Genomic DNA, 16,193 nt, shown 5'->3' on the forward strand with positions numbered 1-16,193 from the left:
ATATATCTAGTCGGGAGTGGTGCTGACTGAAAACAGATGATTTGGAGCGATTCGCGCGCCATCTATTGGTCATTCTAAGGACTTATTGAACTACCCTCGTATGTTAAAATGGACCGTATAAGTGCATTGACACTATTCGAGGGGCACATTTTGTCGAATTGGACAATTTGTATATAATGGAACATTAATTTTTAACTTTGTCTTCACACCTCGTGAATGCTGTGTGTCGAAATTAGTATTTAAAAAAGCAGTACAATATATGTTTTTAAATAGAAAATTAACATTTTAAAGAAAAAATTTGATTTTGCTCTCATTTTTTTAAAGGCAAAATTGGAAAAAACCGAAAGTGAGACTGTGTTTTTTTAACCTTCCCCTACATTTCTATGCAAAAAAGGTTTTAAAAAATAAATATAAAAAAAAAATTAGTGTGAAACCGTCTATGTCAGACGTCTTGAACTTCAGGCCTATAGGAACAACTCAAGATGAGAACACTACATACGATCACCGCTCGACAATGACATTACCATCGGTGACCGCACGAAACTGCAGAACGGTCGGACACCGCACGGCCATCAATACCGTCGACCGCCGCATGGTCACATATACCGTCGACTGATATGACTTTAAACTACATTTTTAGAGCCCATACGGACACAATGCGGGCAATAAAAATCTTTTTCTTCATTAGAATGTCTCTTTCACAAAGAATTTCCGTTATTTGCTTACAATAATAACAATATAAATTCATTTTAATTCAAAAGTCTACTATTTCATTTTTGGTTCAGAATTCATCTTTTTTAGTTGAAAATTCTACTATTTAAAAGAAAATTTAATTATTTTGTTGATAACTTGAATAGTTAATTAAAAAATAATCTTTTTTCTCAATAATTGAACCGTATTTTTTTTAAATTCGTCTTTTTAGATAGAAAATTCGTTATTTTGAATAGAAAATCAATCATTTTGCAGGAGAGTAATTTTTTTTCGAAAATCCATCTTTTTGGAAGTTGATTTTTTTTACTGTTTGGTTGAAATTTAACTATTTTGTTAAAAAATTATCCTTTTCGGTAAAAACACGTTTTTTGGTTAAAAAATAATTTTCTGAATTGAAAATGTAATTAGTCCATTTTATAGCTAAATATTGATTGCTTTTAGTTAAAAAATGAACTATTACATTTTTAAATTAAGAATTCAATTTTTTTTGCTAAAATTTCAACTTCTCGGTTAATAGTTGAACTGTTTTGTTAAAACATAATTTTATTGTTTGAAGATTTAAAAATTTTGTGAAAAACATGTGGTTTTTTTGGTTGGAAATTAATTTTTCTCAAATGAAAAAGTAACTGGTCTATTTTTGGTTTAAAAGTAATATTTTTGTTTTAATTCAATTATTTTGTTTAAAATTAAAATACTTGGTTAAAAATTGAACAATTTTGTTAATAAGTCATCCTTTTTGGTAAAAAATTTTGTCCTTTTGTGCTAAAAATTCTATTAATTTCATAGACAATTCAATTATTTGTTAGAAGAATTACCCCTTAGCTGAAAATTAATATTTAAGGTTTGAAAAAAATCTGCTTTGTAAAGAATTCACCTGTTTGGCTGGTAAATTCAACACTTTGGTAGAGATATTTTTCCTTTGTTGACGGACCAATTTTTTTGTTGAAAAATTTGTCATCTTGGTTTAATAATTCATGTATCGTGGTAAATTTGTTTTCTTTTTTGGTTAAAAATGCAACTTTTTGGTTGAATATTTTAATCGTTCATATCTTTGTCGAATTCAAATTTTTTTCGTTGAAATATCAACTATTACATTTTTTGTTGAGAATTCATAGTTCTTTCTTGAAAGTTGAACTATTTGAGTAAAAGATAAAGTCCATTAATGATAATTCATTTTCTTAAAGATTCATCACTTAAGTTGAAAATTGATTTATTGATTGGAAAATCTAACTATTTTGTTGAAAATGTCTTTTTTTTAAATTAATTTTTTTAACTAAAAATTAAATTATTTAATTTTTGCTTGAGAAATTAATTTTTGTTTGAGATTCTGTCTTTTGTAATAAAAAATTCAACTATTGGATTAAAAATCGATATTTTTTCAGTACAAAATTAATGTTGTTGTTGTTGAAAATTCAACAATTTTGTTGAATCCAACTGCTTTTGATTAAAATTAAAATTTTGTTTGTTGAAATATCAATTATTACATTTTTTTATTGAAAATTCATATTTTTTTCAAATGGAAAATTTAACTGCTTAGCGGAAACCACAACTGTTAATTATTTTCAAAGATTTATTACTTTATTTCAAAATTCATCTCTAGTTCAAAATTTAGCTATTTGGTTGAAGCTTTCATTTTTTGTTTGAAAATTATATTTCTTTAACAAAAAATTCAACTATTGGCTATAATATACTATCTTGTTGAAAATTTGTTCCTTTGGCTTCAACCATTTTGTTATAAGTTTAATTATTTTTTATGACATTAAACTGATTTATTAAAAAGTTAACTATTTGAAGGAAAATTCAACTGTTTTGAAGAAAAATCGTTTTCTAGGATAGAGAATTAGTCCTTTTGGATTAAAAAATCATCTTTTTTGGTAACAAAATTTCTTCGTTAAGGGCATGTGACACAGCTAAATACCTATATTACCGACCTCAATTTTTCAGTTCACTGAATGTTTTTTTGAACCTAAAAACTTTTTTTGTAAATAAAATATCGAGATGAAACTTTGGAAAATGTATTAAAGTACAATAAAGTACGTATTTTTTGAACGTTCGAACTTTTTTTATACATGAAATATTGGTCTCAAACTTTAAGAAATGCAAGAGCCGAAAGAAAACGTTTAAGTACAAATCTTAATAATAAAAGATGTAAAAAAAATTTCAACTATCAATTCCATCGGCATCAGCCGGTAACGTTGTATACGAAAATACGAACCCTCTAGAGCCTCGTCTAGTGGCCGCCAAGGTTCGTATTTTCGTGTACAACGTTACCGGCTGATGCCGATAGAATTGATAGTTGAAATATATATTTTTTTACATCTTTTATTACTAAGAGTTGTACTTAAACGTAGTTTTCTTTCGTCTCTTGCATTTTTCAAAATTTGAGACCAATATTTTATGTATAAAAAAAGTTCTAAGGTTCAAAGAATGTCGAGGTTCAGAAAAAAGATAAAATAATTTTCAGTGAAGTTCCTACCAAAATGCAGTACCTAACCGTACTTCATTGTACTCTAATACATTTTCCAAAGTTTCAGCTCGAAATTTTATTTACAAAAAAAGTTCTAAGGTTCAAAAAAATATTCAGTGAACTGATAAAGTGAGGTCGGTAATATAGGTATTTAGCTGTGTCACATGCCCTTAAAGATTCGAACTTTTGGGTAAAAATTCAACTACATTTAGTTAAAAATACGATTTCGTTACAAATTAATCACTTTTGTTTGAAAATTCAACTCTTTGATTGAAAATGTTAGTGTTTGGTTAATATTTTATTTGATTAAAAAATCAACTATTTTGCTTGGAAGTTTAATTTTTTTCTTTGAAATTGAACTATTTTGTTTCAAAGTTCTCTTGGATTGAAAAATGTTTTTTTGGTACAAAACTTCTTGGTTAAATTTCGAACATTTAGGTGAAAATTCAACTATTTGTTAAAAACTTCAACATTTTGTTACAAATTAATCTTTCTAGCTTAAAAGTGAAACTATTTAGTTTCAAATTTAACTGTTTGATCTGAAATTATTTTGTTCTGTTTTTAAAAATTCAACGATAAGGTTAAAAATTAAACTATTTTGTTGAAAGCTGATAGTTTTGGGATTTAAAAGTCAACATTTTCTATAAAATATTCTATTTTAGCTTTGAATCTCAACTCATTCGTTAAAAAATCATCTCATTGTATTGTATCTAATTTTAATTAAAGGACCACGCAGCAAATGTACATGAAATGGCTATCGACCGTTTTTGATTAAACTTCGTAAAATTGTAGTTCTCAATGTCTCGATCAAAAGTGTTATGGGGGACAAAGTCCGAAAATGGACATTTTTCGAGTTATAGAGTGTTAAACATTCAACCATTCTAAGAAACATTACCAAATATCTCAAAAACTGCAGCTCTGCGAAAAAAATTTTTCCTCTGAAAGTTATTGGGCTCTAACGGGGAAATGCAAAGGAAGTTATGGCCTTAAGACACAGGTCATTTTTCAAGGTCATTCAATGTGAACTTGTCATTTATTGCTAATATTCAGCCAATAAAGGCAATATATAAAGAGGAAATCAATATAGAACCCATAAAGGCAAGAAATGAGAATGACTTAGTCAATAGCCAGCCAATGAAGGCTAGTATGAGTGCTAGATAATGACTAAATATTGCCTTCATTGGTTAGATAATGACTAAATCTCGCTTATGTCTTGCCTTCATTGGCTAGATAATGACTAAATCGGACTCATGTCTTGCCTTAATTGGCCGGATATTGTCTAAATCAAGCTCATTTCATGCCTTCATTGGCTAGATATTGACAACATCCTGGAAAAATTGTGCCTTCATTGGCTAGATAATGACTAAATCTCGCTCATGTCTTACCTTCATTGGCTAGATAATGACTAAATCGCACTCATGACTTGCCTTCATTGGCTGGCTGTTGACTAAGTCATTCTCATTTCTTGCCTTTATGGGTTCCATATTGATATCCTCTTCATATCTTGTTTTTATTGGCTGAATATTAGCAATAAACGACAAGTTCACATTAAATGACCTTGAAAAATTACCTGTGTCTTAAGGCCATGACTTTCTTTGCATTTCCCCGTTAGAGCCCAATAACTTTCATAGGAAACATTTTTTTCGCAGAGCTGCAGTTTTCGAGATATTTGATAATGTTTCTCAAAAGGGTTGGATGTTTAACCCTCTATAACTCGAAAACTGTCCATTTTCGGACTTTCTCCCCCATAACACTTTTGATCGAGATATTGAGAACTACAATTTTACGAAGTTTAATCGAAATCGACCGAAAGCCATTTCATGTACATTTGCTGCGAGGTCCTTTGAATTCTTGAAGGTCCTTACTAAATTAAATTAATTATGATAGATTAAGTTAACTCCTAATGTTAATTTTGAATTTTGCACACAGGTAACGTGGAGATTCTTCACAATGGAAAGTGGGGAAATATTTGTGATGACGAATGGGATGAATCAGAGGCGAAAGTTGTTTGCAGACAATTAGGTTTCGACAGGGCACTCAGGCCTACCACAAATGGACATTTTGGTCAGGCTAGACGTAAGAAAAATAATGTTAATAAAAATAACAACCGAATAATGTAACGCCTGAACGCCTGGAATAAATGTAAATTAAATTTTTATGGAAAAAAATAAATAGTACTAGAAATTGTGGGTCTAGTGGAATTAAGAACCGTGTAATATGCGAAATTTCTCATAAATCCCTGAAATCTTATTTTATGTTCAAAGAGCTGTTTTCTGGTATAGGTATGTGTATATAATAATTTATAATTTTGGGTTTTTTATTCAATTTTTTATTTCATTTAAAAGTAGAACAACTTCTAGAACATCTTTTTTTACTACAGATTGTTCACTTTCTGATCGTGACTTCGTATCATTTATGAAAAATCACGAAGGTAAATTTTTCGATTTTAACAACAATTTAATGAGATTTTTTCAAATTAAATTTGTTTTTAAAAACTGTCATTAAATGTTTGTTAAAGTTGAAAAATGAGGGTCCGGATGCAATGAGGATACATAAAATGTCTGGCAAAAAAATGTCCCCTAAAGGCTTTTAAATAAAATTACACATCATAATTTTTTTAAATGCTATACCTGGATGTAATATTTTATTTCAAATCTTTTTTCACTTAAAAGAAGTTGTGATTTATTTATTTTTCAAATTAAAGTAAAAAACTGTCTTTTTGGGAAAAATTAATTTTAATTCTTTTTTTACTTCAAATAGGGCACAGTTCGTCAGCTGTAAAAAAAATTTTCAATGAAATTTTCAAAGATTACTTTTAGGGCTGTTTCGATCGATAGAGTAGTTAAAATCTGAAAATGATTTTTTAGAAAAATGTTTTTTTAATTTTTTCTGATGCTGGATAGAATTCAAACTTTGATATCAACTAAGTTTTCGTTTATCGAAGAAATTTTGAGAAAGCAAACACTTTTTAGGTAAATATTTGAAGAAAGGTATGCTAAAGTTTTTTGAAAAATTTTGGAATAAAATATTGAATAGGTTAGAACCAGTAATGATTTTAGTTCATGATAGCGATCGAGTTTTCGATTTTACAGGACTTACCGCAGCGCGGCGCTACGGGGACTCGTTGATGAGTTTTTGCTTAAAATACAGTATTAAATTTTTTTAAAAGTAAAAATGTTCTTACAAGATTTATTGGCAGTTGATAGAACAATAAAAATTCTGTTTTGAAAATTAAAAATTTAATAAAATTCATGACTGATTTGTAAACTTATTTCATCTTAAAATTATATTAATGTTATGAAATAAAAAATAAAATGTTAACATTTTTTAAAAACTTATTTTGTTTTTGTATTTATTAAGAAAATATCGCCCTATAAGCAAAAACTCACTGGAAAACACAGTGGCTCAAGGGTAATCCTTGAAGTCTATAGTAAATTCGAAAACTCGAGAAAATTCATGTATTTGGTTAAAAATGTATATTTTTTAAATAAAATTAATATTTATTTTTAAACAATCATGTTTTTTTCAATTTAGTTAAACTTTGAACTCCTTTCTTGAAAATTTTTGTTGTTGTTCAAGATTCATAATTTTTCATCCCTAGAGTTGGTTTAACTATTTGGTTAAAAATTCGTTTAATTTTTGGTTGAAAATTAATTTTAAAACTAAAACTTTACTTATTCTATCTTTGTATGTTATTATTTTTCTGATTAAAAATTCAACTATTTGCTTAAAATTGTATTGCCATGCTATTTAATATTTATCAAATCATGCTGGGCGGCAGAGAAAAAATTAATAATTTTTTTCAAAGCAACAATTTTTTAATTCAGACTGCAATCAGTCGAAGATCACCCTGAAGTGCAATCCCTAAAAAATTTATGACAAAAACAAAGCTTTTTTAGTTTAATTTAAAAAATAAACAAGCTAAATCTTTTTACCTCAAGGGAAAAAGATGCGCGATCAAAAGTATCATCCAAATGCAGCATTTAAACATTAAAATTGATTTTTCCTCAAACCCGCCAGAGCACTACGTTTTCGCTTTCTGGGTAATTTAATTATAATGAAGAATTACGGAGTTATAAATTATTACAGACTTGCATCTACCAAAAAACCTTTTTTTTTACTATAAAATCAGATTTCGAGGGTGCCCCTTCCCACACCACTGTTACGTAACATTTGTTATATTATGTTTAAAAAAATAATAGACATTTTATTAATTAAAAAAGTGTTTTTTTTTCAGATAAAGTATTCTCTCGAATTTAACAAAACAATATTTTAGGTTAACACTAAATGATTTTCGACATTTTTTTAGTCATGCCAATATTGGAGCTATCTAATGTAAGTACTAATTGAAACTCGCCAATTACAAATTTTGTTTCAATAACATAAAGAATAAAAAATAATAATTATAAAAATATAATATACAAATTTCAAGTAACTATTTATTTCTTAAAAATTGTTCAACCCTTAAATTCTAGTTGAAGTTAAATTCTGATAAATGAGAACAGAAAAATCAGTATTATAAGTTTGATTTTAAATTTAGATAAATATAATTTTTATAAGAAGTATTTTGCTTTCAAATCTTTTACATTCTTTTTCTTTGAAGATTCTAATACGACCATTAAGAACATTCTTTTTTCTACTCTTTGCAGACCTTCGAAACCTTTTATTCTTTCAAAGTTATTCAAATTTTTCCTGATTTATCTTTTAATTATGAAAAATTTAAAAAATTGCCTTTAAAATCTTTCAGATTCTTCTTTGATAATTTTTGAAATGTTTTAAAATATTTGTATATAATCTCTTAACATTAATTTTCGAAATAAAACATTATTTTAAATGTTCTGGCATAATTGCAAAATTATGATTAAAAATATTTTCTAGACTTTAAAAATTTCAGGAAATACTTTTAAATGTTTTGTGATCTTTTGTTAATTTTCTCTTAGAATTAATTACAAAATAATCATCTAAAATTTTTGGATATTGAAAAATTAAAGAAATTGTCTTAAATTCTTTCATGTTCTTTTTCCACACCCTTCGAAATCTATAAAACTAAAAATTATTTTTTTGAAATAAATTCTAAACCATTTGAATTTTCCCGAGAAATCTTGAAAAAAATGTAATCTCCCCAAATCATTTATAATTATTAAAAAGCTTGTAACTTTTTTTCGAATTTTTCAAAATAAGTTTTTGTCTATAATAGAATTGTTCTTATCTGTTTAAAAATATAAGAAAGGTTACAAATTAATAGTGATTTAGCGAAATTTTAGGAATAGAAATATTTTCCAATGTTAAACAGCAAATTCAATTTAAATGTTCTCTTCTGTTAATAATGTTTAGAAACATTAAGAAAAAACATTCCATGGTGAACTAAAATTATTTATTTAGAAAATTTTTTATTCAAAGTTGTTGGTGCAGAAAATTCATAAATAAAATATGTTACTTAATAGGGCCAACCCCACCCCTTGCCCCCACATAACAAAACTCGACCCCCTACCCTTTTTAATGTTACGTAATATGTGAAAGCACCTCTATGTCTCTTGAAAATTATAATCAGTTTTTAGGGTTTCGTAGCCCCACGCAGAAGCAGGGGGAAATAAGGGATAGGGAAGTGAGGGGGAATTATGGAGAGGAAATAGGAAAAATTAATGGAAGAGGGGGTGGATAGTGAGTGAAGTAAAGGGGGGAATAGTAGGGTAGAGGGGTGAGTAGTGGTGGAAAATTGATAACTAGGTAGGGGAAATGGGAGAGTATTAGCTGGGGAAGGGATAAGAGGGGAAAGTAGAGGAGAAAGAAGTTGAGAAGAGAGGGCAAGCGAAGAAAGGGGAGGTAAGGAGGGAAAAGTAAGGATGGGTGATGCAGGAAGAAGAGGGGAAATTAGGAGAGAGAAATATGAGAGGGAGAGATTTGAACGACTTAATTAGCGTCTTAATAGGCCACGCAACCCTCTTTTGTAGGTGCGCGGAGCCCACTTTTACTATGCTTTTTTTTGTAACACAATTTTATAAATATAAAAATGTTTCACAAGTTTCTGACGATGCTTTTAGATTTCTTATTTTTATATCCATTTTTTCAGGACGATTTTGGATGGATAACGTATATTGTGATGGTTCTGAAGAAGAATTGGCAAATTGTAGATTTGATGGATGGAGCAAGACTGATTGCGAAAGTGGAGAGGCTGCAGGAGTGATTTGTTTGAACGAAAAAGAGGAAAGCTGGTCTGAATCAACCTTGAATTTCGTAAAAATGCCTGAGATGAAGATGAATATCAAGCAGAGTCATCAGCGAGGAATGGCCATTCGGTTAAGTGGAGGTCGTTCACCCAGTGAAGGAAGACTTGAAATCAACTTAGAAAATTCAGGTAAATTTGCATATCCTAATGAATTTAGAATTTTTATGTTAATTTTTTTTCTAATGGTCCAGAATCAATATTTTATCAATTTTGATTTCTTAAATTGTGAAAAAATGCTCTCTACCTCTGCTGGGATTCGAGCTCTTCAGATTGCCGGTCTGATGCTCGAATCCCAGCGGAGCTAGAGAGCATTTATTCACAATTTTAAAAATCAATATTTATAAAATAATAATTCTGGACCAGTAGATAAAAACTTAACATAGAAATGATTAATTAATTTACCTGGTCAAAAAACTGAACACAAACAAACAAATTTATTAATTAAGTTAGGGGTGAGGAGCTCGACAGATTTTCAATCACTTCTATTTTTTTCTAATAATTGAGAAACAAAGCATCGTATTTCGAAATTATCAGTAAAATTAGGAACAAACTAAGTTCTCGATGCAACCATACCTAATAAATTCTTAAAGAAATAAAAAAAAATAAAAAACGACTTTAAAAAAAGTTTAGGCTTGTCCCCACTCTCCCCTGCCTTTTAGACAGTCATTGGCAAAAATGCTGAGAATATTAAACCACGACATTTGAAAGAACCAAAAAAAGCTTTCCCTCGAAGTTTCATTTGACAATGAAATTGACTCCTTCCTATTTTTAAATACGAAATATAAATGTAATTTCATATACCCGTCAATTGAGCAATGAATATTGTGTTACAAATATTTGATACTAGTATGAGAATGATTTTAATTACATTTTTTGGACATTTTTTTCATTTAAATACATTGATATAATTTAAAGATTTATTTAGAGGAAAGATTAAATTAAAAGATTAGCTGCTGTCCATAAACTCTTTCCCCCTTTTTTGAGGAATTATTTTTTTTACTCTTTGTTTTTTAATTTATCATTATATTTTTATTTCAAAATTTATCTCGATTGCTTAAAAATTGATTTTTTAACATAAAATTCAACTATTCCATTTTTTGTTGAAACTTTATATTTTTTATTTACAATTTTTTTTTTAGTGAAACATTCAACTTTTAGGTTGAAAATTCATCTTTTTTAATTGATAATTTAAGTAATTGATTTAAATATTAATGTATTTGGTTGATAAGATTCATAAGTTTAGTTTAAAATTCACCTCTTTGGTTAAAAATTAAACTATTTTGTTGAAAATTCATTACATTTTTTAACTAAAATTTAACTGTTTCATTTTTGTTTGAAAAATTATATTTTTTTAGTTGGAAATTCAACATTTTCGTTAACAATTTATCTTTTATTAATGACAATTCAAGTATTTGCTTAAAAATTCATGCATTTGGTTGACAATTCATCTTTTTTGTAGACAATTTAGCTTTTTGGTTAAAATATCAACTTTTTGGTTGAAACTTCAATTTTTTAATTAAAAATTTATTTTTTTGTTAAAGATTCAACATTTTAATTAAAAAATCATCTGTTTTGTTACAAATTTAACTATTTTCCTGAAAATTCATATTTTTTAGTTGAAAATTCACGTATTTTACTGAAAATGCATCTTTTTATAGGAAATTATAATTTTTAGTTACAAAATCAAGTTTTTGGTTAAAAAATGTAATTATTTTGTTGAATTTTGAACTCTTTTCTTGATTTTGTTTCAGATTCATAATTTTAGTTGAACATTCATCTATTTTGTTAAAAATAGATTTTTTCTTAATAAAAATTGAAATTGTGAAACTTTAAACATTGGAATGTGAAATTGTTAATTTCAGAATGATTTTACATATATTCATTTTGGTATGTCTTTCAATCAGTAATTAAATACTTAATGCTATAAAATACATACTTCAACTAATTTTGCTTCAAATCAAATAAATAAATTTCTGTCTCTTAATATTTGAAATGGTTCCATTATTTTAGTTTGTACATTTTAATTATTATAATATTAAATATTTTAATATTTCAATTCAAAATTGAACACACACACAGACATATCAACGCGACTCATTTCTATTTTTGTCGATTGGATGTTTTGATATCAAAATTTCATTTATACAGATTGGATTATAAAATAAAGCTCTATTTATTCGTGTGGGGGAAACCTCCCTTTAGCGAACAATGAATAATTAAAAAACTGATATATGGTAAAAAATTAATTTGATTTGATTATTACTTAAGACACTATAAGTTATATAAATTAAAATTAAATATTTTTCTTTCATTTTTCTTCTTAATTAATGATGAATTATCTAGGTTCTTTTGTTATATTTAGGTAACTTTTTTGTTGCTGTATTATGAATGAAGCTTAATTTACTGTTATATTTTAAGACGTACAATTTGCACGATCCAAGGAAATTTTCTTACTAAAAGAGTATAAAGAAAGTTTCCTTTCATTTTCTTTCTTTTTGGGATCCCACACCTTCGTTTTGCAGACGTGATCCTTTTATACCTTAATTACTCCTGAGTTGTAAAAACTTTCTTCAAACACGTACTCAGCATACATAAGAAGAGTTTCCCGGGAGGCATCAAACATCATTAACGGTATTAAAAAAATTTGTAATAAAGATAAAATTGAATAAATATCTAGAGACTTTTTAGGATTTAATTACTTTCATTAATCGTGCTTAGAAATTTGCATATTTTTTATTAGTATTAGAGCATTTTGAGTCCTATGCGCGCACTGATTACCCTTTTATTTACAAAAATACTAGGTTCATTCTCCAACATTTGGCTATATATTTACTCAGATGACATAATTTTTTCTATTTATTTATTATTTTATTATTATTTTTTCCATTCATCAAAGTAGAATGGAATACTCTTTGAAATTTAATTCGAGTTTTCTATGAAATTATATTTACCACGTTTTCTGGACATATTTCTCCCAAAAATGTATTCAATTCTTTTATTTTTATATCTATAAACTGAGACATATTGAAGATCTATAATTTAACATTTTATTAAATAAAGACAGAATATATTTTCATTGCATTATTTATATTTAAATAATAATTTTGCAAATTGGAAATTACAACAAACAGTTTTTGCTACTTGTATTAAAAATTTGAGCTTCTCTTTATACCTTGATCCTGTAATATGAAGAATTCATTTCAAATTTTGACACTCCAGAGGAAAACTCTTTTTTTTCAAAATATAATTATTTCGTTGAAAATGTTTTGTTGTTGTTAACTAATTTTTTAACCTGAAAATTTAGCTATACCATGTTTGGTTTAATAATTATTTTCTTCAGTTGAACGTTTAGCTATTTGATTGAAAATATCTGTATTTTGTTGAAACTTTGTCTTTTGTGGATTAATTCGCCCTTTTTGGTAGAGAATATATTAAAACCATTGAAAATTCATCTATTTGGTTAAAAATCAATATTTTTTTTTTGTAGAAAATTAATCTTTTTGATCGTAAATTAATTTATTTATTTGAAAATTAGTTTTTCTTTTTTAATTAAACATTAAATTTCTTCTGAAAAAAGATCCTCTCTTGTCGCTCCACTGGGAATCAAACCACAGAACTTCCGATTGCCGGTCGGGTATATTAATCTATTAGAGAAATCGAAAGAAGAATTTTTGTTAGAAATATACGCCATATCAAGCCATATCAAGCTACATTTATGATACTATTAATTTTAAGGAATCTACATTATCATCAAAGATAGTTACCATCGATCAGCGCAGATATATTTTTTATCTCTTAGCACCTGACCGGTATTCGGGAGTTCTGTGGTTTGATTCGCAGTAGAGCGACCAGAGTTGGTCCTTTTTAAACAAATTTAATTTGAGCACCCGACCGGGAATTGAAAGTTTTGTGGTTCGATTCCCAGTAGAGCGATGAGAGTGGATAAAAGTAGATCTTTTTTCATGAGAAGATATCTACATTGATCGATGGTAACTATCTTTGATGGTAATACAGATTCCTTAAAATAAAAATTTAACTATTCCATTTTTAGTCGATTTTTTTTTCTTTTTTGATAGTCATTTAATCAATTTTCTTGTTTGAAAATTCGTTCTTTTTTTGCTAAAAATTAATTTTTCACCTGAAAATTTAACTCTTCCATGTTTGCTTTAACATTTATCTCCTTCAATTAAAAATGCAGCGTTTTGGTTACAAATTTCTGTCTTTTTTAAAACTTTATCTTTTGTGTCAGAATATTAATTTTCTTGGTAACTAATTCACTATTTTGGCTTCAAATTTGGTTGATAATGAACGTATTATGTTAAAAATAAATCTTTTGTTGTAAGAAATTAATTTTTGCAGTAAGCATTGTATTTTCTTATTTGAATTTTTTTTCAAAATGAATTTTCTCAACTGCGAATTTAACTATTCTATTTTGTGCAAACAATGTATCCGTTTTGATGAACGTTTAATCTTGTTGGTTGAAAATTCGTCTGCTTGTTTAAAAATTCACCTCTTTTCGAAAATTTGTATTTTTTCGTAGAAAATTCACGTTTTAGATTGAACATTTTACTATTTTGTAGAAAATCCGTTTTTAAAATTAATATTTCAAACTGAAAATTTAACTGTTCCATGTTTAGTTTAACATGGATCTTCTCCAGTTGAAAATTTTGTTAAAAAAGTCTCTTTTGTGGTAGAATATTTCTTCTTGGTAAAGAACTCACTTTTTTGGTGGAAAACTGAACTATTAGGTTAAACATTTCTTTATAAATTCAAAATTTTGTTGAAAATTCATATATTTCGTTAAAAATCAATCTTTTGTGGTAAAATATTTATCTTGTTGGCTGAAAATTAATTTCTTTGTTTAAGAATTAAATATTTTATTTGTGGAAAATTCATTTCTTGTACTGAAAATTTAAATAATCCATTTTTTCTTGAAAATTTGTCTTTTTTGATAGACATTTAACTTCTAGGTTGGAAATTCATCCTTTCTGGTTAAAAGTTCAAGTTTGGTATAAAATCAGATTTGAAAAAATCCAAATTTTGTTCAAGTTAAAAAATTTTAAATTCCACTTGAATTCAAATTTAAAAAATTCAAATTTTGTTAAATTAAAATTTTTTTCAATTAAATTATTTTTTAAATTCCAATTAAAAAAAAATGTCTAATTTGGTAGGAATTAATTATTTTTGTGTAAAAATACAACTATCTGGTTAAAAATTATCTTTGTCTGGTTGAGTCTGGTTGTAACTATTTTGTTGAAAATTCGTATTTTTTGTTGTTGAAAATTTAACAAGTTGGCTGAAAATTGAAGTAATCTTTTTGGTTGAAAATTTAACTATTTTGTTTAAAATTCTTTTTTCTTTGGTTCAAAATAAATTTTTTAACGGAAAATTTAGCGATTCCACTCTGGGATGAAAATTTATCTTGTTTATTCAATAATTGAACAATTGGGTTAAAAATTCATGTCTTTTGTTAAGAATTCGTCTTTTTTAATAGACAATTAATATTCTTGGTTAAAAATTTATTTTTTATTGTTATAAAAATCTAATTATTTCGTTGAAAATTCAGCTGTTTAATAGAAGATTATTTTTTACATTTTTTTTACATTATTTCAATATTCGATTTTCGAATAAATATTTACCATTTTTTTTAAATTAAACAACTTGCTTGAAAGTTAAACCTTTTTTTTAAATAATATTTTTGTTGGTTGAAAACTTATATATTTTGGTAAAAATTTAATTTCTTTTGTTAAAAAATAAAACTTTTTGATTTAAAATTAATCTCTTTTGATTGAGTATTCAACTATTTTGTTGAAAGATTCATCATTGTAGTTTAAAATTCATCTCTCTGGTTAAAAATTTAACTATTTGTTTATAAATGTATGCGTTTTGTAGAGAATTCGTGTGTTTTAATACAACAATTAATGTTCTTAGTTGAAAAATAAATTATTGCCTTGAAATTTTAACTATTGTGTAGAAATCTTGTCTTCTTGGCTTGAATATTTAACATTTTAGAAGAAACTTTTGTTCTCTATTCTAAACCGAAAAAATGATTTGCAAAGCAAAAAATTTATTTCTAAAAAATATGTGGATTTATCGACGAAAATAATAGAGTTTTTAGCAAAAAATTAGAATTTTTAATAAGAAAGTTCAACTTTCAACCAATCAGTTAAATGTTCAATCAATAAAATTGATTTTCTCCTGAAAATTATGGATTTACAATAAAATAATACATTTTTTAATGAATGGTTGAATTCTTATCTAAAAACGATGATATTTTGATCAAAAATGCAAAAGTTAAATTATCAGTTAAAAAATTAATTTTTAGCAAAAAAAAAGAACTGTTAACAAAATAGTGCAATATGAAACCAATAAATTGAATTTGTGATAAAAAAGTGCAATTTTCAACAAAGTAAATGAATTTTACACCATAAAAGATAAGGTCTCAATGATAAAGCTAATAGTTGAATCTTCAACTAAAGACGAATTTTCAACAAAATAGCTCAATCTTCAACCAAATAGTAGAAGTCAGTTTTCATTAAACAAAAAAAATAAAAACACGGGAGAATGGGGAAGTTTCTTCTAACATTAAAAAAAATCCGCTCGCTTCGCGAGCACATTCTCAAAGCGCGCTGCGCGCGCGGCTCGCCTAGCGCCCGCGACTGTTGGTACTCGGGCTTCGCGCTCGATAATATATTTATCTCGCGCTCCGCGTTCGGTCTTTGCATTACCCTCCAAATTTGTGCGGAGACCACAATGCGAAATTTTCTACATTCTATGTTAAAAACTATT

At 26.9% G+C, this 16,193-nt stretch overlaps 1 protein-coding gene across 3 annotated transcripts in view; it reads left to right on the forward strand.

The window, feature by feature from the left end:
* Positions 1-16,193, forward strand: part of LOC117174321 (lysyl oxidase homolog 3A-like) — a 53,197-nt gene that overhangs the window by 20,865 nt on the left and 16,139 nt on the right. For 2 of the 3 annotated variants that reach the window (XM_033363336.1, XM_033363333.1), the window contains exons 2-3: positions 5,108-5,254; positions 9,249-9,533. In XM_033363336.1, coding sequence (XP_033219227.1) covers positions 5,108-5,254; positions 9,249-9,533 — 432 coding nt within the window. The remainder of the gene's footprint in view (positions 1-5,107; positions 5,255-9,248; positions 9,534-16,193) is intronic. The other variant, XM_033363335.1, reaches the window with a different exon arrangement.

The sequence above is a fragment of the Belonocnema kinseyi genome, chromosome 6 (genome assembly GCF_010883055.1).
Source record: "Belonocnema kinseyi isolate 2016_QV_RU_SX_M_011 chromosome 6, B_treatae_v1, whole genome shotgun sequence".
Classification (NCBI taxonomy): domain Eukaryota; kingdom Metazoa; phylum Arthropoda; class Insecta; order Hymenoptera; family Cynipidae; genus Belonocnema; species Belonocnema kinseyi.